The sequence below is a fragment of the Ochotona curzoniae genome, unplaced genomic scaffold (genome assembly GCF_017591425.1).
Source record: "Ochotona curzoniae isolate NIBS_2020 unplaced genomic scaffold, NIBS_Ocur_1.0 scaffold_461, whole genome shotgun sequence".
In the NCBI taxonomy this organism is placed as follows: Eukaryota; Metazoa; Chordata; class Mammalia; order Lagomorpha; family Ochotonidae; genus Ochotona; species Ochotona curzoniae.
In genome coordinates, this window is record NW_024467120.1 from 344,949 (window position 1) to 370,058 (window position 25,110).

At 42.1% G+C, this 25,110-nt stretch overlaps 1 protein-coding gene and 2 pseudogenes across 1 annotated transcript; 1 reads left to right on the top strand and 2 right to left on the bottom strand.

The window, feature by feature from the left end:
* Positions 1-7,636: 7,636 nt before the first annotated feature.
* Positions 7,637-8,581, bottom strand: LOC121147784 (putative vomeronasal receptor-like protein 4). Its single transcript, XM_040967683.1, has one exon. The coding sequence runs from the start codon at positions 8,540-8,542 to the stop codon at positions 7,637-7,639; it is 906 nt and encodes a 301-aa protein (XP_040823617.1). The 5' UTR covers positions 8,543-8,581.
* Positions 8,582-10,827: 2,246 nt separating this feature from the next.
* LOC121147735 lies at positions 10,828-19,339 on the bottom strand (annotated as a pseudogene).
* Positions 19,340-23,949: 4,610 nt separating this feature from the next.
* On the top strand, positions 23,950-24,724 carry LOC121147737 (annotated as a pseudogene).
* The last annotated feature ends 386 nt before the right edge of the window (positions 24,725-25,110 follow it).

Here is a 25,110-nt window from a genome sequence, read left to right on the forward strand (position 1 = left end):
TGCAGCCACCACCTATGATGTCCAGATTCTGTATCAGTAGTTTCAATTCCCGGCAATTCATTTTTTCACCCATCTTATGCCTCTGAAAATGTACAGGAGGAAGGCCCAAGTATCTGGGCCCTAGCTATTCATGTGAGAGAAACCATGATGGAGTCCCTAGTGTCTGAATTCTGGCTGACATTTATTGTCATTTGGGGTGTGAACCAGAAAATGGGAGCTCTCTGCATAGCACTTTCTTTTTTTTTTTTTTTTTTTTTTATTGTTGCTTACACTGTATTATGTAGTACAGTTTTATAGGCGCTGGGGATTCCCCCCACCCCTCCCCATACCCCTCCCCCCATGGTGGATTCCTCCACCTTGCTGCATAACCATAGTTCAAGTTCAGTTGAGATTCATTGCTTGAAAACACATGCCTAGCATAAAGTTCAGCGTCTTATTGTCCAGATAAGTTCAGTGGCCTCCTGGGGAGACCTTCTATGGTCTGAAGATAGGTCTAACAGAGTAAAGATCCGGTCGGTTAAAAGCCCCAACAAGGCCTCAGTTTCAATATACAACATTATGGAATTAATTGACATAGTAATGGGTAAACAATATGTTAAGAATAATGCGAGTTCCATTCTTCGAAACATCTGGGTTGAGACAGTATCAATGACAGGTTCAAAAAATAACAAACAACCAAACAAAAAATTACAGGTTAAATCAAGGCAAACATGTGGTATCTAATCTTTTGGGATTCACTCATTTCCCTTAGCATTATAGTTTCCAGTTGGGCCCATTTAGCCACAAAGAACTGCATTTTGTTTTTTTTAATAGCTGAGTAGTATTCCATGGAGTAGATGAACCAAAGCTTTCTTATCCAATCTTCTGCTGATGGGCATTTCGGTTGCTTCCATGTTTTTGCAGTTACTGATTGTGCTGCAATGAACATAGGGATGCATGTTGGTTTGTCGTAAAACAGGTGTTTTGGATATATTCCTAGGAGTGCTATTGCTGGGTCATATGGCATGCAGATTCCGAGTTGTTTGAGTGTTCTCCAGACTGATTTCCATAAAGGCTGTACCAATTTGCAGCTCCACCAGCAGTGGAGTAGGGTTCCCTTTTCCCCGCATCCTCGCCAGCAAGCGTCGTTGGTGTTCTTGTTTATGTGGGCTAATCTTACTGGTGTTAGGTGGTACCTCATCGATGTCTTAATTTGGATTTCCCTTATTGCTAGGGAGCTGGAACATTTTTTCATATGTTTGTTTGCCATTTGGACTTGTTCCTTTGTGAAATGTTTGCCCATTTCCCTTGCCCATTTCTTGAGTGGCTTGTTTGTTTTGGTTTTTTGGTTGTTTTGAAGTTCTTTGTATATCCTGGAAATTAGCCCCCTATCGCCTATATCGTGTGCAAAGATCTTCTCCCACTCTGTGGGTTGCTTTTTTACTTTGTTGATTGTTTCCCTTGCTGTACAGAAGCTTCTTAGTTTGATGAGGTCCCATTTGTTTATTCTGTTCTCAACTGCTATTGCTTTTGGTGTCCTTCTTAGAAAGTCGGAACCTACTCCTAGGTCTTGCAGTGTATTTCCTACATTTTCTTGCAAGAGTTTGAAGGTTTCTGGATGTAGGTTTAGGTCTTTTATCCATGTAGATTGGATCTTAGTGTATGGTGATAGATGTGGGTCTATCCTTTTGTTTCTACAGGCTATCAGCCAGTTGTCCCAACAACATTTACTAAAGAGGCCTTCCCACTTGCTTGAGTTGTCATTGGTCTTTTTGTCAAAGATTAATTGGCTGTATTTGTGTGGGTTCCCTTTTGGTGCTTCTATTCTATTCCATTGATCTTCCTTTCTGTCTTTGTGCCAGTACCAGGCTGTTTTGATAACCACTGCTCTATAGTATGTCCAGAGGTCCGGGATTGTGATTCCCCCTGCTAACCTCTTATTTTTCAGGATGGTTCTAGCTATTCGTGGTTTTTTGTGTTTCCAGATGAACTTTTGAATCATTGTATCCAGTTCCGTGAAGAATGTTTTGGGCAATTTGATTGGAATTGCGTTGAAAATGTATATTGCTTGTGGTAGTATAGACATTTTAATGATATTGATTTTGCCTATCCAGGAGCACGGGATGTTATTCCATCTTTTGAGGTCTTGTTCAATTTCCTTTTTAAATAGTTTGTAGTTTTCTTCGAATAGGTCTCCTACGCTTTTGGTTAGATTTATTCCCAAATACTTCATACTTCTCTCTGCTATTTTGAATGGTATCCTGTTGGTTAGATCTTCTTCCATCTTGGTGTTATTTGCGTACACTATGGCTGTTGATTTTCGTTCGTTAATTTTGTACCCTGCCACTCTGCCAAACTCTCGTATAAGTTCTAGCAGTTTCTGTATTGAGTCTCCTGGTTTTTCTATGTATAGGATTATGTCATCTGCATATAGTGAAAGCTTGACTTCTTCGTTTCCTATACGTATGCCTTTAATTTCTTTTTCTTGTCTTATGGCCTCTGCAAGTACCTCTAGGACTATGTTGAATAGCAGTGGTGATAGCGGGCACCCTTGTCTTGTTCCAGATCTCAGTGGGAAGGGTTCTAGCTTTTCTCCATTCAGTATGATACTGGCGTTGGGTTTTTCATAAATTGCTTTAATTATGTTGTGGATTTTCCCATCTATGCCTACTTTGGCTAGAGTTTTTAGCATGAAGAGGTGTTGGATTTTGTCGAAAGCTTTTTCTGCATCTATTGAAACTATTATGTGGTTCTTGTTTTGCAGTTTTTGGATATGGTTTATAACATTTATGGATTTCCGAATGTTGAACCATCCCTGCATTCCAGGGATGAATCCTACTTGATCCGGATGAATGATCTGTCTGATGATTTTTTGAATTCTATTGGCTAGGATTTTGTTGAGAATTTTAGCATCAATGTTCATCAGAGAGATAGGTCTGTAGTTTTCCTTCTCTGATGGTTCTCTGTCCGGTTTTGGGATTAAGGTGATGTTGGCTTCATAGAATGAGTTTGGGAGGGTTGCTTCCTCCTCTATTGTTTTGAAGAGCTTGTAGAGGATTGGGGTTAGTTCTGTTCGGAATGTTTTGTAGAATTCTGTAGTGAAGCCGTCTGGGCCTGGGCTTTTTTTCGTTGGGAGATCCTTGATGACTGTTTCAATCTCTACCTCGGTTATGGGTTTATTTAATTCTGTAGTTGCCTCCGGACTGAGTTTTGGTAAGTGGTGGGAGTCCAAGAACTTTTCTATTTCTTGGTGGTCCTCAAATTTGTGGGAGTACAGTTCTTTGTAGTAATTTCTAATTATTTTCTTAATGATTGCAGTGTCTGTTGTTATGTTGCCTTTTTCATCTTTAATGCTATTGATTCTCACTTTCTCTTGTTTTTTTTTGGTCAATCGGGCCAGTGGAGTGTCTATTTTGTTTATTTTCTCAAAAAACCAACTTTTTGATTTGTTGATTTTATGTATAGTTTTTTTGATTTCTATTTGGTTTATCTCCTCCCTTGTTTTGATGATTTCTTGTTTCCTATTGTGCGTGGGACTCTTCTGCTGCTGTTTTTCCAGATCCTGGAGGTGTGTGGTTAGTTCTTGTATTTGGCGTCTTTCTTGGGCCTTGACATGTGCTCCGATTGCGATGAATCTACCTCGTAGCACTGCTTTGGCGGTGTCCCACAAGTTTTGGAGTGTTGTATCAGAGTTTTCATTGGTTTCCATAAATTTTTTGATCTCATCTTTGATTTCTTCTCTGACCCAATGTTCGTTTAATAGCATATTGTTCAATTTCCAAGAGTGCCTATACTTCCTGGGGAGTTTTGAGTTGTTGATTTCCAGTTTCATCCCATGGTGGTCTGAGAGGGTACATGGTATGATACTAATGTTTTGGAAGTTGTTTAGATTCGCTTTATGTCCTATCATGTGGTCGATTCTGGAGAAGGTGCCATGTACCGCTGAGAAGAATGTATAGTCTGTGGCCTTAGGATAAAAAGTTCTATATATGTCTACTAAGTCCAGTTGTTCTATTGTTTGTGTGAGCTCTGTTGTTTCTTTGTTGAGTTTTTGTTTCGTAGACCGGTCCATTGTTGTTAGAGGTGTGTTGAGATCGCCCACAAGAATTGTCCGGGTGTCTATGTCTTCCCTTAAGTCTGTAAGTAATTGCTTTACGTAACTAGGTGCATTAAGATTCGGTGCATAAACATTAATGATGGTGATTGCTTCTTGATGGATCATTCCCTTCACCAGTATAAAATGGCCTTCCCTGTCTCTTTTGATGTTAGTTAGAATGAAATCTATCTCGTCTGAAATTAGGATAGCTACCCCAGCTTTTTTTCCTCGTCCATTAGCGTGAAATATCTTTTTCCATCCCTTCACTTTCAGTTTCTTTGCATCCTTTCTGGTTAGATGCGTTTCTTGTAGGCAACAGATGGTTGGGTCTTGTTTGATGATCCATTCTATTAATCTCTGTCTTTTGATTGGTGAATTTAGACCATTTGTGTTGAGAGTTAAAATTGAGAGTTTGCAATTTTGCCTTGCCATGTGATTGTGTTGTGTGTGTGTTGTTGCCTATGTAGTTGTCTTGTTTGTGCAGCTTTTAGTTTGGAGACCTTCTTATTTGCCATCTTTGTTTGTGATTTGCCTCCTTTTTGTCCGGGACTAGCGCATTTCTAAGGAGACTTTGCAGAGCTGGTTTTGTGTAGACATATTCTTCTAGTTTTTCTTTGCTATTGAAGTATCTGATTTCGTTCTCATATACAAATGAGATCTTTGCTGGGTAGATTATTTTTGGTTGACAGTTGTTTTGTTTCAGGACTTGGAAGATCTTTGTCCATTCTCTCCTTGCTTGTAGGGTCTCTTCGGAGAAGTCAGCAGTGATTCTGATGGGTTTTCCCCTGTATGTGATCTTTTCTCTACTTCGTACTTGTCTCAGGATTCCTTCTTTGTCTTCATTGGAGTAGAACCTGAGCACCGTGTGTCTGGGTGAAGATCTCTTTGGGTCATGTCTGTTGGGAGTTCTCTGTCCATCCTGTATGCGGGGTGGATTCGTGTTCCAAGTGTTTTGGAAGTTTTCCTGTATAATTTCATCAAGCACTGCTTGCATCCCAGATTCTCTTTCTACTCCCTCAGGGAGGCCGATGATCCGAATATTCAGTTTTCTAAGGTAATCCTTCATCTCTTGCATCATTTTATTAGTTTTGCTGAGGTTTGTCTCCAACTGTTTAATTCGCTGGGCACTTTCATTTTGTGTGTCTTCTGTTTCAGAGATCCTTTCCTCTGCCGCATTTATTCTGTTGATGAGGCTTTCAATCTTATTATCTTGGGCATCCAGTTTGGTTTTGATTTGTTGTATTTCGGTGATTATGCGGTTCTGGTAGTCTTCCAGCTTTGTGTCCACGTCTCTGAGAAATTTTAGCATTATTTTCATCAATTCCTTTGCTGGTAACACGTCCATGTCTTCATCTCGCATCGCCGATATTGATAATGGCTTTTGGCCCATGTTTGGTGGGGTGCTGGCTCTTTCATCTGGAGCACAGCTCTTTCTGGTGGTTTTTCCCATTGCGTTGGTGAATTCTGGTGGGGCAAATGAACCCGTGTGTTGAGGGGCTGTCAGATGCTTTCCTGTAGAGATTGGAGCCTGCAGACGTGGTGTTGTCGAGCGTGGTAATTTTCAAGGCACCGTTGGTGCGTTCTCAGGGCCCGGGGCTGTAGAGCACCACCTTGGGGGCCCAGTGGCTCCCAGGCACACTCTGGGCACCTCTTCTACAGGTGTGACACCCCAGGGCGTGGAGGGATGGAGGCGCTCTCTGGGTGTGCCCCCTGCACGGGAATCCGCAGGACTTAGAAGGTTTTATGTGCTTTCTCCCTGCGTTCTCCGTGTCAGGGACTGCAAGGTTTTTCAGAGCCCACCTGGTGCGTCTCCCACACACGGGACTGTGGGTGAGGCACTTTCCAGGCGTGGCTCTTGTGCAGTGAATCCACCACTCGTGGTGTGTGGATGTTCAGAGCCCCTGTTCCTGTGTGGCTCTCTCACACCGGCCCTTAGCGGAGGAGTGGCCCAGGCGCCCTGCTATAATTTCACGGCAGGTTCGCACCGTGTCAGTGTGATGCAGGAGTTTTCAGAACTCTCCTGGTGGGTTGCCCACGCTCAGAACTGCAGGGTGGGAGGCGAGAGGTGAGCAGTTCACCCTATGGGAGTGGTACCTGCGTGTTGGGGACACACAGCACTACACTTCCCAAAGCTGGGCAGAGCTCTTCTGACACCTGACACCTGCGCTGTGGAGGCGGCTGTTGCAGGCGGGGCCGCCTAGTCCGCTCGGCACAGCCGCTCGGCGCGGCGACCAGGGTCTTCCTGATGTTATCTCACTTCCACCAGGCAGGATGTGGAGGACTCCAGATCCTCGCCAGCAGCCTCTGCGCACCGAGACGCACTGGCCCCCCCAGTGTAGGAACACCTGAGGCGCCCCCCCGGGGCCCCCTCAGCCACCAACACCACTGCACGCAGTTCCCAAGGCACAAACCCAACAGTTTCAGTCCGTCTGCCCCGCGTTCTCAGAGGCTAAAAGCTCGGCAGGGGTCTAGGAATGCGGAGGCTGCCACGTCAACCCCCCGGCTCACCAAACGTTCGGCCGCTGCAGTCTGCCTCCACCGCTGCCGAAGGCCTCCCGCCGGTGACGATCCGCCCGATCTCCCCGCCTCCGGGCTGTCCGCGTCTCCCGTCAGGCCGTTTTCAAAAGTGACTCAGCAGGTCTGGAGTGGGATGTCGGTTTCTCTACCTTTGCCCTGCTCCGTTCTCGCTGTTCTTCCGAGTTGTGTGGATCTTTTTGGCTCCACACTGTCCCAGGGAGCCTCACGGACCTCTCCCTGCGATTCCCTGCTGTTCCTCTTTGCTGCTTCTGTGACTTTCTATCCCTCTTTCACTGGAGACTCCCTCACAGCCTTCCTCCTACGTCGGCCATCTTCTTTCCCCCCATAGCACTTTCAATAATAATGGTAATAACAACAACAATTAAACTCAAGGTTTCAGGCAAGGAAGTCTCAACCAGGTGACTTAAGCTCCTCTCCATCACGTTCCATGGGCTCATCTTTGAACTGCCATTGCAGTAAGATGTTTGTGAGGTGAAAATAATCCAGTGCAGAGAAATGTAAAATTCAAACATATGATTAAAAGGATTAATTTTTAAACTGTTTTGAAGTAATAAAAAACACCATTTTTTTTTCTTGTGGAATAATCAGATTAAAGACATTTGGAAAAACTGGGTATGAACAAAACTTTTTGACTTTCATATTTATTGCATTCTTATCTGATATATTATATTTTTTTGATTTATGATAATCATACTTTTTTTGTACAGAAAACAGCAATTGCACTCACCTTGTCCTGTCTGTCATTCTGGTTTTGAAAGAACAAAATCAAGCAAAAACCAAGTAAACAGAACATAAAACCATGTGTTAGGAATGGCACATTGAAGGCAAAGGAAGACTCTCTTTCTAGCTTCCCAAAACATCTGAATAACCTTAGATTGCCTAGTACAAGGCTCCCTCTAGAAACCAAGTCTATTTGTATAGACCTCAATGAATTAGTACTTCATGCATTCAAGGACAGGCAGTTTCTAGAAATATATTTTAAATGACTAGAAAAGGCAGTAGTGAAGCTGTATGCTGCACCCCTCAGTGAGCACTCCAGCATTTAGCAAGGTGGAATTCTCTGGCAATCAGGATAAAGGGGCTGAGACTGGCAAAACCAAATTCTGGAAATAGTTTGATATTGGATAATGTGAAAATCTGTGTCAGAGTGAACCCTATGTAGAAGGACAAAATGAAATCTGCCCAATAAAAGAACAGGAAGCAGGTCATGAGAATGAGAGTACTCTGAGTGGCTCTGATCTCTGGGCTGGGATATTTAGCACACCTGGATCTCTGGAGGTAGAGGACACGTTTGTGATGTTTGTACAGATGTAGACCCATGTACAGACTGCTCCAGCCCATGAGACTCTGAAAGGTGAGGTCCCGGAGAGCCATGAGGCAGAGGAAGAGCCATCTGATTATGTGTGAGGCTGGCAGTAGGTAACAATACACAACATGTTTTCTAACTGCAGATTTATTCATGCTGCTTACTGCTGTCGTATAGTGGAGCACATTAGAACTTATGAGAAAGCTAAAGACCCAGATGAGGAGGAGGTAGGGAAGAACCTGGCGCACAGTGTGTGGTTTGAGCTTTCTCCACAAGGTGTTCCTGGGACTGATGGTGATGGCCTGGACTACACTGAGGAGGCAGGTGGTACAGATGGAGAGACTTCGAGCAAATCTGTTCAAGTAAAACACAGTTTTACAAATAATCTCACCTAGTAGGAAGTTACTGATAAAAATGACTGTGATAATGTCTCTCACTCCTGTGGTACAGATGATGATAATATTTGAAAACGCCAAATGGATGAGGATAAGGTCTATGGATTTTTTCACAGAACCCATGACCAAAATGTGTGCATGTCTCACAACTATGAGGAAGTTCCCAATCATTCCAGGTCCAGTGAGAGAAAGGATGATTATTCTCTGGGTGAGGTCACTCCAAGTCATCTTCTGACTTCAGGAACAAGACTAGATAAAGCTTTTAAGGAAAACAAAGTTGGTAACATGGCAAATTTCAGGTGTGTGGATCTTCCCTGCTTATTCAAAAGAGCAGTAGTGATGCACATACATGTTGATATGTACATACACATTTATACCTCACTGTTCATGCTTAGAAGCTCTCTCTTCTCCTTAGTCTTGTCTTTTGTCTTGCTTCTGTAGAAACAGGGATGGTAGCAGTTGTAAATGAAACACAACACTTGCATTAGTGCATCTTCCTGCCTTTCCACAAGAGCCTTCTATGTGTTGCCTAGGTGGAAAATTACTTGAGGAACTTTTCCCAGAAAACTTTAAATGATAACACTCCATCGTCAGTTCTAAACCATGACCCTAAGACCATTCCTTTTCACTACTGACCCTCAGCACCTTCGCTATCTGGACTGTGCTGGTGTGCCGGGTACATCCTCCATACTAGCCTTCCAGTGAGCACTGGGAAATCAGCCAGGTACAGAAAGACAAATATCACCTGTCCCCACTTATTGGTGGGAGTGAAAATTTAATCGTGTACAAGAAATCCAAACAAATGGTTACTACAGGGTGTAAATGCATAGGGTGGAAAGAGGAAAGTTAGTGGAGAGAAGGATGCAATTGCTATTCTATAGCCCAGCAGGATATATATGATGAACAACAATTAATTGTATGTTTCTGTGTTGTCAGTAGAGGGAACGTTAAATGTTCCCCAGCCACAGAAATGAAATTTAACTATTTGAATACCATAGTTATCAGTTTCTCATCATTACACTTTGCGTTTTGGTACTAAAATGTCATACTGAAACCCATCAGTAAGTACAATTACTGCATGTCAATGTTAAGTAAAAGCTACACTTAAGAATCATATCTATATGTAACATGAGTGGCAGCATCTCAGAATTGCACTCTTTTTTTTTTTTCAAGCCCATTGTCTAGAAGCCAGTATGAGATAGGGCAGGGGAGGTAGGCGAGGAAGAAAGACCCCTTGCCTGAGGTGGAAGTGGCAAAGCTGAGGATTCTGCTCTGCTTTAGCACTCCAGTGGATCAGAGGGAATGTTTGTGTGATTGCTCTGTTTTGTTTTCCTTATACTTACTTTCTCTCTCTCTAAAAAACATTGCCATATATGACCCTGCAAGTATGACTTGCCGTCCTGTGATCTGTAACAGGGTGGTGCTCTATACCAGCCAGGTATACTGTGAGAATTACATGGACAGATCTATGCATTGCCCCCGTCAATCCCCAGAAATGAAGAGACTGATTTTCTAAATAAAATTACCTGTGTCATTATGTGTTCTCATATCAGTGGTCACATTTGATCAATTCTCTTTACCTAGGTACTGTGTCATATTGTGAATCTAAAAAAATATAATTTAATAAAAAATATAGCCCAAAATATTTCACCTTGAAATGAATGAGGGAGGAAAGAAGGAAGACTCTGAAGTGAAACAAACAAACAAACAAATAAAATCCCAAATACCAGTGCAGGGAAGGGAAGATGCAGAAAGCCAAGAGCCTGTGAGAGGAAGAGGTCCCCACCCAGAGAATCCATGGCTGCTTGATGCCCCCAGCCTCCCTCATGGCTGGGAAATGGAGCAGCCTCAGGCTCAAGGTGACATTTTGCTGCTGCACAGAGCTTCCCTCCAGGGTCAGACACAAGGGAACTGAGGATTTTCCTCTTTCAGCCTGACCCTGACCAGCCCTACTTGGAAAAGCATTTCTTCCACAGTTAAAGGCAACTCTCCCTGCACACACACACACACACACTCTCTCTCAGCCTCACTCACCTGAGCAGTCTGGCTTAGGTTTGGTTCTTTCTGCATGATGTGGATCCCTGGGGTCAGCTCTGCCCTCTCCCTTACTTAGCCCTTAACATCCTGATCCTCATTACACTGAACCTGTGCTAATGGGCTGAAGGCAATGTGATGATGAGCAGATCTCAGAGGGTCCAGGCAAGTTGGACTTGATTGTGATATGATATTATTTCTACTCACCACTAAGGCTCATGAGCCAACTCGAGAAAAGTATCTTTGAGTCAGAAGTGATCACTTTCTCAAGTTTGCTTTAGCCATGTATTTTTTTTTTCTGAAAACTGCAACAGGAAGAGTTTGCATTTTGATTTTGAGTTCCAACTTTGATTTTGTTTTTATTTACATCTTAAGAACATAATTCAAATAACATGTTTAAATTGTGCTGCATATAAAAATCAGTAAATGATGCCTTCCTTAATTGGAGCATGTGCTATGGAAAGTACTTTTCCGACTTCTCAGTAAGCATACCAATAGTTGACCAAATTAGAATACCTGCTGATCAGGACAAAGGGGCTGAAACTAGCATACCCTAGCTCCAGAAACAACTTAGTACTTAATGATGTGGAATCACCTGTTAATGTGGAACCAAAATAGAAGGAGAAAAATGAAATCTCTCCAATAAAAGAACTGGAAACAGGTCATGAGAATGAGAGTACTCTGAGTAGCTCTGATCTCTGGGCTGGGATATTTGACACACCTGGAGCTCTGGAGGTAGAGGAAACGTTTGTGATGCTTATGCAGATAGAGAGCCATGTACAGACTGCTCCATCCCATGAGACTCTGAAAGGTGAGTTCCCGAAGAGCCATGAGGCAGAGGAAGAGCCATCTGACCATTTGTGGAGCTGGCAGCATGTAGCAATTCCCAATATACATTCTAATACTAGACCTATTCATGCTGTTGATTGCTGTGATGCAATGGAGCAAGTTAGAGCTTATGAGAAAGCTAAAGACCCAGAAGAGGAGAACGTAGGGAAGAACCTGTCATGCAGGGCGTGGCTTCAGCTTTCTCCACAAAGTATTCCTGGAACTGATGGTGATTGTCTGGACTATACTGAGGAGGTAGGTGTTGCAGATGGAGGGACTTTAAGCCACCCTACTTAATTAAATCACAGTTTTACAAATAATATTGTGTAGGAAGTTACTGAGAAGAAACACTGAAACTATGCCTGAGATTACTCTGTCACAAAATGCCATAATATTATTGTCTGTGCGTTTTTTTCTCAGGACCCATGGTAATCATGTGGCTGTGTTTGACAAACAGAAATTAATTCCCTCCAATGCCAAGTCCAGTGAGAGAAAGGAAAATTGCTGTTTGTATGAGGATACTCGAGCTAATTCTGCACCTTTATATATCTGAGTAGAAAAAAAAAAACTTTGGAGAAAGACAAATGAGCAAGGTTACATGCTTCCTGTGTGGCTTCCATCTCGTTTGCTAAAATGAGAATAACAAGAACATTGCTATTCATAAAGGTACATGACTAAGCTTGTACTTCCCTCAATGATCTTTGTCATTTTATATTTTGCCTGCATGATTTGTAAAAGTTGGTGACCCCAAAATCCAGGTACCTAGACATTCTCTTTCGCTGTCCAGCTGAATCCATAACACCACCTTCCATATATCTGCATGTTCACATATGTGTCACATATTTCCTGACACATGGTCAGTCCCTTACCTGTAATCCTGCATGCCATTTCACCTCCCAGACATGAGCAGTCATCTCTGCCATGCTGTGAGCACTGTGAGTTCCCTATTACGTATGCTTTAGTGGCCTCTGCTCACTCTCACAATGTGCTGAATGTGGGCTGCAGGTGTTTCACGGCTGGCACTTTCTATGCAGAGTTGTCCAAAGAAAATATACATCAACCTCTAATAGGAAACGCACACTCTCTCTCACTCTCCCTTTCTCTCTCTCTTCCTCCTCCTCCTCCTCTTCCTCTCTCCCCTTTAACACATGAGCTGGACCAGTTACAACTGACATAGAAGTGCAGCCAAGTTACGATGTGTCTTCTGCCTGGGTCCCTAGGTAATGCAAAGTCATCCCCTCATCTCACAGTCTCAAAGAAATAGATACATATGTGACCCGCTTACTTCTACTACATGATCCGATTTTCTTCCTGTAACTCCCTCTATATTCACATAGATCCAAATCCCATTTTAAAGATCTGTTTGAAGCCACTCAGACAAAACCAATGTCCTTTTGATGCTCTCCTTGAACATTGTCTCATCTCACCACCTTCTCAGCCAGAAATGATAACTTAATATCTATGCCACAGTTGGTGAAATATTTTCATAACTCATTCTCTCTCGAGTTTTTTTTTATCTATTTGTTACCTGGTGACATTCAAAGCAAAAAGCGTTTTTTTTTTTAAATTCATATCTCATGACTTCTTTTCCCATTAGTTCAAGCATATTTCTTCTCTTTTTCATCTTACGTGTCCTAGAAAACTCATGAGCATCGCTGTTAACCATACATTTGTTAGCACCTCCAGTGTTTTCTCATGAAGAGGAACAAGTTGTAGTCAAGGCTCATAGATATGTGGGAGCAAACAGAGGCAGGTCCTTGTGGCCCACTGGTATGGCAGCCCCTTGTCTGGCCACTCTTAATACCCTGATTATCTCAGCTTGATATTCACAATACAGAGCTGACATACACACTTCACATGTTTATTTTGGAAGTATGCTTCAAACCCAGTGACTTATTTGTTGCTTTAAAATGCACTGCCCTAATTCAAATATCTCAATATGGTGTTGCCTCTGTTTAGTATCCAGCTTTCTTTTTAAAATTTTAGAAAATTTTCAGTTGTTTTTGAAATTTCAATTGTTTCAATTTTCAGTTGTTTTTGAAATGAGTCAATTATTGGGACATAGTGGGTTAAAACAATGTCATCAATGCAGGTGCACCATAAAGGTGCCAATTTAACTCTTACATGTTCCACTTCCAACTTATCTCCCTGCTGATGGCATAGGAAAATCATAGGAAATAATTTAAGTGCTTGGATTACTGCACCCATGTGGAGGACCCGTCCCAGCTCTGGCTCTTGTTGCCACTTATGGAGTGAAACAGTGGATGGAAGATTTCTCTCTGTTTTGGGGAGATTTTTTTTTTTTTGCCTGTGTGTATCCTTCTATTTCTGTAATTTTGTATTTTAAAAAAAAAATCATTAATTCTTTAGAAAAAAGTACCATTGATTCATTCATATCTTCCTTCTTGGGATATTTCTCCTAACATCACATGATATAATTGAGAGAGTGTATGTGTCTTTTGTTTTGGTTTTGGTCAGAGAGAAAAAGAGAGACAGAGAGAGATTCCTCATCTGTATTTTCCAAATTCCTGCAACATGTTGCAGTTTCCTGAGAACAACAAACTCAATCTGGATCTCTCCATGTGTGTGGCAGGAACTCAACTCCTTCAGCACTCCCTGCTGCCTATTGGAGTGCACCTGGGCAGGAGGCTGCAATCAGAAGAGCCAAGACTCAAACCCAAGCCCTCTGCTATGGGATGTGTGTGTTCCAAGCAGCATCTTCACCACTACACCAACTGGCAGCTACTAGGTTTAACCTTTTACCTATTCTCTGGCATTTTGTGCTGATGTTCAACTATTGCTCCCAGTTTTGTGACTACTTAGTGTAGCACAATCCCAAAACTGAAGGAAATAACATATTTAATGTGCATGCTAATTAGCCAGATATAGCCATTCCCCATAATGCATAGACTTCAAAACATGGCTTTGTTCCTGGTTAACCCATTCATTCTTGCCTGCCAATGTAGAATATTTAAGGCAGAGATAAATATTTAAAATCTCATTATTAAAAAGGATACAAAGTTGAAGGGCACACAAATATGTGACAATCTTCTGATTTCCTTTTGGGCATACTCAGTTTTACAGTTCTTGGATTCTGTGAGCTTACAATCTAGTTCCAAGTTTTTCAGTGTTCAAGGTGCTTGGATTTACAGGGCATTAAGAGCAGAAATTGCTGTGGCAAGGTTCTTCTGGAGCCTGTCAAGGGAAAGAATGGAGGGGGTCTCTTATCCTAATTCCAAACATAAGAAGGGCCTCTCAGCAATAATGCAGGAGTCATGTTGCACAAGATACTACTCAGGGACATTAACACCATAGGAAATAGTTGTAGTGAGAAAGAAACTCACTCAGCATGCCAGGTGGTCCATGATGTGGCTTAGCAGTGCAATATGGAAATTGGGGTCCACTGTGCTGAATGCATCCCAGCTAAGAGTCCACAGCCTACATCAGTGCAGGTTTCAAAACCGACCTTTCTGAGAGGGAAGGCCTGCCTAGAGGGAACTGCAGCTGCAAGCACCCAGCAAGCATGTCAGAGAAGAGCTTGCAAACTGCCTGAGAGACTCAGCTGTGCCTAACAGTGTCCTGTCTTTCCAGCCACAGGGAGGCAAGGGAAGAGGAAAGCAGGCCACATGCCTCACTTGGATTAAAGCTAAAGGCCCTGTGTATAACAGGAGAACGTGTGCTTCAGATCTGAAAGGTTTTTTTTGTTTGTTTGTTTTATGGGTTTTTCTTGTTTGTTTTGTTTTTGTTTTTGCCATTAAACTGCCTGTGGGCCATTGGACCACTCAGTTTTGAATTTGAAAGTAAAGTATCTCTTTACTTGGAAGCCCAGCAAAAATACAATTGGAAATAAAAGTAAGATTTTCTTTACAATATAGCCCTGAGATTTGTCATTTAAAATGTACCAGTATTTCCAAGTGTTGTTTTTTTTCCCCAAGTAATCCTGAGAGCCCAGTTCCTTTGACACCCCGAGACAGTAACTGACATAAGAGGTGTCAGTGCAGTCTACTGCCATACCACCCTGAACGCGTCCAATCTCATCTGATCTCGGAAGAGGTGTCAGTGCAGCACCCTTGGCTGAGCCTGGGTTTACATCCTTGGTCTGGTAGGTACTTATTCCTCAATTTGGGGACCATAGGCTTCCTTCCCAGGGTCTTTGCTTCCTCATTTTAAAGTGGGCACAACTTGAGCCACAACTGCATCTTCTAGTATACCTTCCTCTTTCATAGGCTCCATAAATGATTTAATAATTGGGAGTTCACAGCAAGGCAAAACAGGTCTGATCAATAAATGAAGAAGTTTGTAGGGATATATTGACTCACTCTTAGTTTATTCAGTGTCATTGGGTCTGGATGGTGTGACCATGCAGAGGTTCACAAAACCAACACTGCAATCACCTACTCTGAAGTTCAGATTCTGGGTACCCCAAAGTCTGCACATCACTGCTGTAACCCCAATCCACTGTAAGGACAAGGAAGTGCTTGCTCTGCAGTGAGAAGCAGACGCATGGGTTAATGTTGTTTTTTTGCATGTGTATGGTAAGACTTGGCAACAATTTCTAAACTGCAATAATTGATGGATTTTTACATGTTCCTCACAGCTGATCTTCCTCCAATGTGTTTACAACTCTAGAACAGTGTCCTGTACTGTGTTAAAAGAGTGTTACTTTAAAGGGAAATTGCAAAATGAATGTCAAAATCCTAAGACAACAGATAAAGCTATGAGGAGTCTGTGCTGAAAAAAAAAAAAAAAACTGAAGTTCAAAGGGACATTCAAAGTAAGAGACAAACAACAAAATCATCCCAGAGCTGCGAAGTACACAAAGGCAAAGAACCTGCGGGAGGAGGAGCTAAACATACAGGTTTAGAGCGGATTGCTGCCAAATCCCTAGTCTCCCTCAAACCTGGGTAATGTAGCAGCCTCAGGCTCAGGGCATCAATGTTGCTTCTGCACAGAATCTCCCTGCAGCATCACACAAACAGGTGCAGCTTGATGTGCTCCAGAGTGATAGCCACCATCTCCCTGGATGCCCACACATTTCTCTTCCACAGGGGACAGGAAAGTCTGAGACCCTGCCCTGATCTGCACAGCTTCGCTTCCAGAGTAAAGGCAACTCCTCTGCACACACACACACACTCAGCCTCACTCACCTGAGCAGTCTGCAGGACTGTGGCAGGAGCTGTGGCAGAGCAGCACAGACAGACCTGTTTATCATTCCCTAATCCCAGCACTCAGGGACACTCTCAGTGCTGTCAGCATGTCAGTGTAATGAGTTTGGCTCCTTTTGCATGATGTGGGTCCCTGGGGCCAGCTCTGCCCTCTCCCTGCTGAGCCTTTGACTGTTGAGTCCAGAAACATTCTGATCCCGATTACTCTGAACCTACACTAATGAGCAGAAGGTAGCACGGTGATGAGCAGGTCTCAGAGGAGTCCAGGTAGATTGGACTTGATTGTGATCTCATGTCACTTCTTTTATTCACTACCAAGATTTAGGAACAAATTATAAGAAGTATAGGGGCGCAGCACATCTGCCTAATGACTAAAGTCGTCACCTTGCACGCACTGAGCTTCCATATGGGTGCAGCTTCTAGTACCAGTGATGCGGCTTCCCATTCAGCCCCCTGCTGGTGGCCTGGAAAAGTAGTTTGGGACGCCCAAAACCTTGGGATCCTGCATGCATCTCGGAGAGGGAGAAGAGGCTCCAGTCCCCTGGCTTCAGATCAGCTCAGCTATGATTCAGAGGCCAACATATTGTGCAACAACTTCACACATGTATAGAATTATTTTGAAAAATTAAAATAAGCAAAAAACCAATTTTTTAACCACATACATTTTATCACTGAAAAGCCGTATTCACAAAAGGAGAGGCAGAGAGAAAGATTTTCCATCTGTTGATTCATTCCAGAAACAATAAAAAATGGACAGAGCTGATTCAAAGCCAGAAGCCAGGAGAGTCTTCCAGGTCTCCCTGACAGGTACAGAGTCCTAAGGCTTTGTACCATCCTTCTCTGCTTTCCCAGGTCACAGATCAGTACTGGATGAGAAGTGGAGCAGCTGGGACATGAATGATTGCCCATATGGAAGGTCTGTGATAAAAGCTGGAGGATTAGTCAGTTAAGCCAATGCACTAGTCCTTCAAACAAGTACTTTTCTCAAAGGCATATTTAGAGTACAAAAACAATTGCAAATCTTTTCATCCATGAAGTATCAAGTGGGAAAAACTGTGTATAAACAGGAGAATGGAAGGTTATGCTCTGACTGTGACGATTTTGTACAAGTGCCCTGCTCAATATTGGGATTTGCACAATATGGAAAACAAGAGCATTTTAGTAATAAGAACAGACAAAAATTTAAGAAGTAACTGATAATCTGTGAGCCTTAGGACATAACCCTTCAGAGAGGAGCCTGTGAAGGCCAACCCCAGGAGTGAGAAATAGTGTGTATCGGCTGGTGTTGAAGTGTACTGAGTACAGTCTGATGGTCGTGATGTTGATTGGAATCCCAGCTGCTTCACTTCTGACCCAGCTCCCTGCTAACGCACAGGGGAAAGCAGGAGAGGATGGGCCAAATCCCTGGGCCCTTGCCCCCATTCAGAAGATCTGGAAGATGCTTCTGTTTCCTGGATTCAGAAAGTCCCACTTCCTACCCTTGCAGCCATTTGGCGAGGGAACCAGTGGATGGAAAAATCTCTTTCTGTGTCTGCATTTTTCTCGGTGACTCCAACGTTCTAACATATATACAGACTTAAAGAAAAAAAAAAAAAGAACGCTTAAAAAAAGTTGGAAAGACTCCTTTTTTCATGAATCTTGGAAAATGAACGCTGATTTTATCTTGAAAGTTGCGGCTCACGATGCTGCTGATGGCCACAGTTTCTGAGATCTCCAGGACACAATTGTCTTTGCAAGTGTCAACTTACAGTGGAAACACACAAGAAACAGGTGTTTAGCATCAAGTTCAGAAACGGATCTTTGGCAGATTGAGCCCTATTGGCAGCCAATATCTATTCATGTTTGAAAACAATTGTCCAGAAAGAAAGACACAACTATCAGTCCTGCGCAGCAAGCCTCCAAGCGCATGCAAAGCAGATGGCCTTTGTGAGGCGTGAGGTGCGCATGCGTCTCATGGTGTAGCTTGGCAACGCTCATTGTGACGTGAAGTGGACAGTCTCTCAGCGGCCAGACTTGGGGCTCATCTGCAAGGCTGGTCTTGGGTTCTCCAGGCTGGAAAAAGTGCTGATAGTCTCGGCCATGTACACTCTACCTCCCATCTTAAGAAAGGCAAGTGTCTCTTAAACGGCCCCAGGAGTGGGAATGTTGAGTAGGATGAAAACAGTCGAAGGACAGCCTGCCAGATGAGGATCTGCAGAAACCCCTCGCAGAAGCCAAGGCAGGGAGTCAGGTGGAGAAGAGCAGCTCCAGCCAGTCAGGAGAAACGGTGGGAATTGTGGGGACCAGACCAGGTAAGGAGACCTGCCTGCTGGGCTGGGTATTGGAGGGTGGGAGAAATGAAGCTTCCCAGGCTCAGGGCACACAGGGGTTGGGCACTCCTGTGACAGGGATGCCAGACTCCAGTCCCCGCAACTACTGCTGCACACGGGTTGCATCTTATATTCATAGGAAAATGTAAATTGTAACAGGAATCTGTGTTGACTCTGGAAAACTGGGGAAAATTTTGTGTCATTAAAACCAAGTTGCTGAAGAAATGAGATTCAAACGATGGGACAGCAGTTGTAAGTAGCGGCTAAAGATACTGCCTATTATTCCAGCACCCCATGGAGTGCCACTGCATGTTCTGACTACTCTACTTCCAGTCATAACTCACATGGGAAAAGCATCCAAAAATTAAGTATCTGGGCCCTTGTTCCCCAAGTGGGAGACTTGCATGAAGCTCTTGACACCTGGCTTTATTCTAGATGAGCTTCTTCCTGTCTCTCCTATCTGTCCCATTCTCTTTTCCTTCCCTCTGTTTCTGGCATTCAAATAAAGTACACAAAATGGTAAAAGTCCTTGAAGAAGATACACATTTCTAGACATTTCACAGTGAAAAAGAAATGACTAAGGATGAACTAAAAATCAAATAATTCCAAAGGTTGGTTTATTAAAATAAGCATCCAAACCTCCCTGGAGTGTCTGGTAGAGCACTTTGTGCACTGATTGGGATGGCCATCGTGCACACAGGAGTGCTGGGTCTGAATCCTGCCCCCTCCTTGCTCTTCCAGCTTTCCCCTCAGGTGCAGGCAGGGATGCAACACTGAACTCTAGGCTCCTGCCTTTGACTAGGGCCATCCCCTGCTATGTAGGGGAATGAGAGAGTGGATGGAATCACTCTTTCTCTCTTTTCTCACTTTCCAATAAAACCAAATAAAAAGGACACATCTCTTGTGAAAACCTGAATGGTGATATGTCATCTGAAGCTGTGGCTTGTTTGAAAGAAGAAAGTAATTGTCTTCTCTAATACCATGTTTTTACCAGAGGGCAACTTTATATCTTGGAGAGCACATTTTCCTGGATTGTAAAAGTTCCATGTCAAAACAGGCAGCACAACATGCTTGATCCCTCAAGTGAGCTTTTTTCTGCAGTGAACTCTTTCAAACTGCATGCAATGATTTCCAAATATTTTAAAATTGTATGTGAGAAGGAAAGGCAGAGATTACAAAATAAGCTAGTATTTATTGATCAGTTGATTCTGAGCTGGACACCCCATTATATCCTTTACATGTATAATTTCTTGCAGTTATCACAACAGTTTTGAGAACATGCTGTTGTAATTACTTTTTACAAATTAGGGTGCTTAGGATCAGAAAGGTGCATTAGTTGGCTTCTAACTCCACAGTGCACAAGTATCTGACTCATGATTTGGTTCTCCCCCTACCTGGCAGTCTATATCCTTGTCCTGTTGCTGAGCCTAGATTTACTGTAACAGAAGCACCGGCATGAAGACACCCAGTACAAATCATGTGACTTCTGAAAGTCAGAGCTAGGTTAACTGTGGGCCTGGACCGTGATCTGCTGACTTCCCAGGAGCATGGGCAGGAATCTGAATCAGAGGCAGAACAACCGGGGCTGATGCCAGCATTGCAGAGGGAAGCTTAACGTGCTATGCCTGATATGTGGTCTATCCTATAATGTATCTATGTGTTAATAAATTCTTTAGTGAAATGTTCTGGGAAAATCTGTGAGATAATTTTTTATCTGTAGATTTTTCTTTCTGGATGAATGTTGCTTGATTATTATCAAGATGTTAAATGTAAGATGTTAAATTCCCAAAGCAGGACCCAGCTGAATAGCCTAGTGGCTAAAGGCCTTCCCTTACATGCACCAAGTTCCTGTGTGGGCACTGGTTCATATCCTGGCTGCTCCACATCCCTTCCAGCTCCCTGATGTAGCCTGGGAAAGCACTAGATGATGGCCCAAGACTTTGGGACACTGCACCTGCACGGGACACCCGGAAGAAGCCCCTGGCTTTAGATCAGCTCAACTCTAGGCATGGCAGTCACTTGGGGAGTAAACCAGAGGATGGAAAATCTTTCACTCTGTGTTGCTTTCTCTTGGTAATTCTGACTTTCCAATAATAACTAAATCATTTTTTTCAAAATATTCCCAAAGTATTGAAATATTGGAGTGAATCTTTAACTTTAGGTTCTGGTCCACTTTTGGCAGTTATCTCAATGGTTTTCATTTTTAAGATTTATTTTTGCTTATTTGAGAGGCAGAGATGCACAGATGCAGAGAAGGGCAAAGACAGAAAGAGGCTGTGTATCGTTATCTTTGATGTTAATTCTCGTAGGGAGAGTATAGTTGTTTCCTTTTTATAATACGGTCTGCAAGCATAAAGCTTTTGAATGTGACTATGATGTATTTGAATTTAAGGTTATTATTGGTCAATAAAAACTAACCCCTAACATTCTGTTAATGAGATACTGATTACTTAGTTTCTATTGATGAAGATGATATTGTCACATGTTTTCATGATGTTTACTTCTGATATAAATTGTACCTTCAAAAATCTCACAAGGCTGGTCTGGTGGCAACTTCACTGTCTAGCCAACACCTTATGTTTTTTTCATTCTAAAAGATAGCTTTACTGGATATGATCTTGTTTGAGGCTTTTTTTTTTTTCAAAACCTTGTATATTTCGTTTTACTTTCTTGGCCTGTAAGTTTACATTTCAGAAGTCTTTGTTAATCTAATTTATTTTCCTTTATAGGAATGTTGATATTTTTACAACCCTTAGGATTCCCTCTTTTTCTTTAACTTCATAAAATTTGTATATAATGTATTTCGGAGAATATCTTTTGCTCTTGAATGTAGTTGGGATCCTTGCAATGTTCTATGTATGTTTCATAGTTGAGACGTTTTCAATGATTATTTCAGTCTTTTTTTTTTTCCTCCTTTAGGAATCCTCATATTTGTTTAATGGCATTGTATATGGCATATCATCTTCCTCAGTTCCTTTTTTTTATTTTTGTCTGTGTTATTTCAAAACTGTTTTTCTGTATAAGAAATTCTTATGTGTTTTAATTTTTTTTTATTTGAAGGGGAAGATTACAGAGAGAAGAATAAAGAGGTCTTCTATTCAATCTTTAACTCTTCTACTGGCCTTAAGGCCTGAGGATTGGCCAGGCAGAAAGGGGGAACCAGAAGCTACTTCAAGGTCTCTCACATTGGTGCCAGGCTACAATTCTGTGGCATATTCGGTACTTCCCTAGGTGCATTATCCAGGAGCTGTATTAGAAGTAGTGAAGTCAGGACATTCCAGCCCCTTTACATGATGATGCACGGAAAATAGTGACTTAACTTTCTGTATACTAGTTTGACTCCCAAATTGGAAATTTCTTGCTGTGCTATTCTTGAAGTGTTGTTTTATCAATAGAAGCTTTTAACTCTAAAATATGTAGGTTTTTTTTTTTTACTGATTATTATCTCTTTGTAGTACATCTCACTCATGTCATCCATGACTTTCCTCACTTCTCTTTCTTCCTCACTGTTTCTATACTGTCACATCTTGCTTCCCTTTAACATCATTTTGAATTCTTATTCAGAATCTTTATGGATTTCCTACAGGTCAAAATTTAATTCTAGAGAACTACAGAGTTCACTTAGAGATGCCACGCTTTCATATTTTCTGTGTTTTTTCACTGGCAATTGCACATCTGCCATAATAATTTTTTATTATGGAATGAATTTTATGATTTTGAGATGTGACATTGGTCATAATTGAGCATAGCACTGTAACTTCCGAATTATTTCTTCAGTGCTCAACAATGTCAGCAACCTGCATTGTCTGCAGTGCTTTGTGAATGGCTGGTCATATTACTCTAAGGGGCATGATCCTAACATGTTGGATGTCAATCACATGAGACATTTTATGGCTATTTCCATGTTTCTAATACTATAGGACACAGAGAGCCTTTTCCTTTTTCCTGAGAGACAAGGAACTGTGGCACTGTTCCTGTGCACAGGCAGCTGTAGCCTTCAGACTCTATGATATGGATAGGATCTTCTTCTGAATAATCCTAGGACTTCTAGCACGAACAACCCAGTTCTTTAGCACCAACATCCCACGTGTTAAGTTGTCAGTGTCCAAGCATTACTTTATCAATACAAGATATACTAAGAATTTCACATTTATTATTGTTGGCATGGGTAATTGAAATACAGCCAGGTTATTCCCTCAATATCACAGTTTGTTCCAGAGTCTCTTAGGAATATAATACTAATTGCCACAGTCCTGGAGCTGTGCAATGCAGTGTGTTCCTTCTCTAGATATCACAAGGTGAATACAAGATTTTTTTCACTTTTGTGAACTGACAAAAATGAGTTTGAAACAGAAATAATAGTCAGGTATGCTAGCTCCTGCAGGTAAGTGCAAGCTACTCCAGAAGTTACCGCACCAGTGGCGACAGCCACAAGACTGAGAGCATTATGCTCAGTAAGTCAGTCCCCAAAGCACAAATATGATATATTCTCTCTGATATAAAACATCCTTCATGTAAAATTCAAAAAAATGACATGGTTACATATATACATATATTCTCATAGATGAACTGTATATTGGAGATTGAGAAGTGAATATGTGTTGCAGTATACATCTCTACTCTGAATAAAAGGACTGTCAGTGAATTGTTCAATTATGCCTTGGTAATATGTTAGATTTTCCTTTTTTAGAAAATGGTTCATTTATTTTTGCTTGAAAGGCAGATTTATAGAGAGAAAGACAGAGAGATAGAGATCTTTATTCTGCTGGCTCACTCTCCAAATGGTCATTATGGTAGGAACTGAGCTGATCTGAAAACAGGCACCAGGAGCCTTTTCTGGATCTCTGACATGGATGCAAGGACCCAAACACTTGGGCCATCCTCCACTGTTTCTGCAGGACACAAACAGAGAGCTGCTGTAGACCACAAACAGGGAGCTGAATTGCACATAGAGTAGCCAGGACAGGAACCAAAACCTGTGTGGTATGCTTGTTGAGTCACAGCACCAGCTCCAAAAATGGATTTTTTTACCTTTACCTATAGCTACAATAGCATAATAAATGTAAATAGCAGAATGTTTAATTTATATCTGTAAATAAAGGACTGTACTAGCTTTTACATAAGTGGGTGTGTATGAGGTTAGAGCAGGTGACCAGGCAGGGTCAGATTGTTTGAACCAGAGGAAGAATTGGAGCAGGGGGCAAACAGTGGATGCTTTCAGTGGAGTGCAGCAGTGAAGGTAAACTCGATGTCAATCGCTAGAGATAACCTAAGTTGACCAGACACCTGGCCTGCATCAATGAGTCTCTAGCTGAATCTGACGAAGCTCGATCAGTTATGCATCAGGGCAGTGTATCGTCAGCTCATAGACATGTTGTTTCCTTGCTCCATTGCCTTGAAGAAAGTGAAAATCCAAGGAAAACTAGAAGAAAAATACATCCAGAACTTCAAAATACTACAAGCAGCTTTTAAGAAAATGGGTGTTGACAAATAATTCCTTTGGACAAATCAGTAAAATTTCAAATTAGAGACATTTCAGGATAATTTTGAATTTGTTCACTGGTTCAAGAAGTTTGTTTTTTGTTTGTTCTTTATGCAGACTATGGTGGAAAGGATTATGACCCTGTAGCTTCCAATCAAGATCCAGAAACTGCTACTCCCTCATTTGTGGCTCCAGCTTTGAATAAACTGAGGAAATATTTCAGTTCTAGCAGTGCAGCTCCACAGAGGCCCATTTCAACACAAAGAACCACTGCAGCTCCTAAGGTTGGCCAGGAGAAGGTACACCAGAATCCTGGGATGGGCAGCGGGGATGATGGAGCAGATGAACTGATGGAGCAGGTGAACACATTCAAACTTATTGTCAAAGACTTGGAGAAAGAGAGAGATTTCTGTTTTGCAAAGCTAAGAAACATTGGATTTATTTGTCAGGAAAATGAAGGGGAAACAGCCCTGTTGTGCAGAGGATTATGGACATTCTGTATGCTATGGATGAAAGCTTTGTGATACCTGCTGAAGGGAGCCCGCAAAATAACAAGAGTACTAACCACCAGAAACAGCAAAGCAACATCTGAATTCTTCACTCCAAATCATATCCTTAACTGTAAAATATGCCCTTTTATTATCCTTAGAGGACTCGCCTTTTTAATTCATAAGTAATAAGTACCTCTTTAAAAGTGCACTTTAGAGAAGTTTCATTGCTTTTCCAATAAGTTTGAGCTAGGATCTTTCACCTTACAGCAGAGAAATATTAACATCTAGTTGGTTCCCCTGGAGGACACAGGCTGACTGCAGGGCTCTCACCATGCGGATGTTGTTCACACTGATGGCTGGATGTAAAAACTGAGGTGGGACCCAGAAAAATTACAGACTGGATTGAATTGTAAGCTAATGTGAAATCTTGGTAGAGAACATTTTAATAAATAAATGAATTAAAAGTGTTTAAAATGTGCTTCCGTAT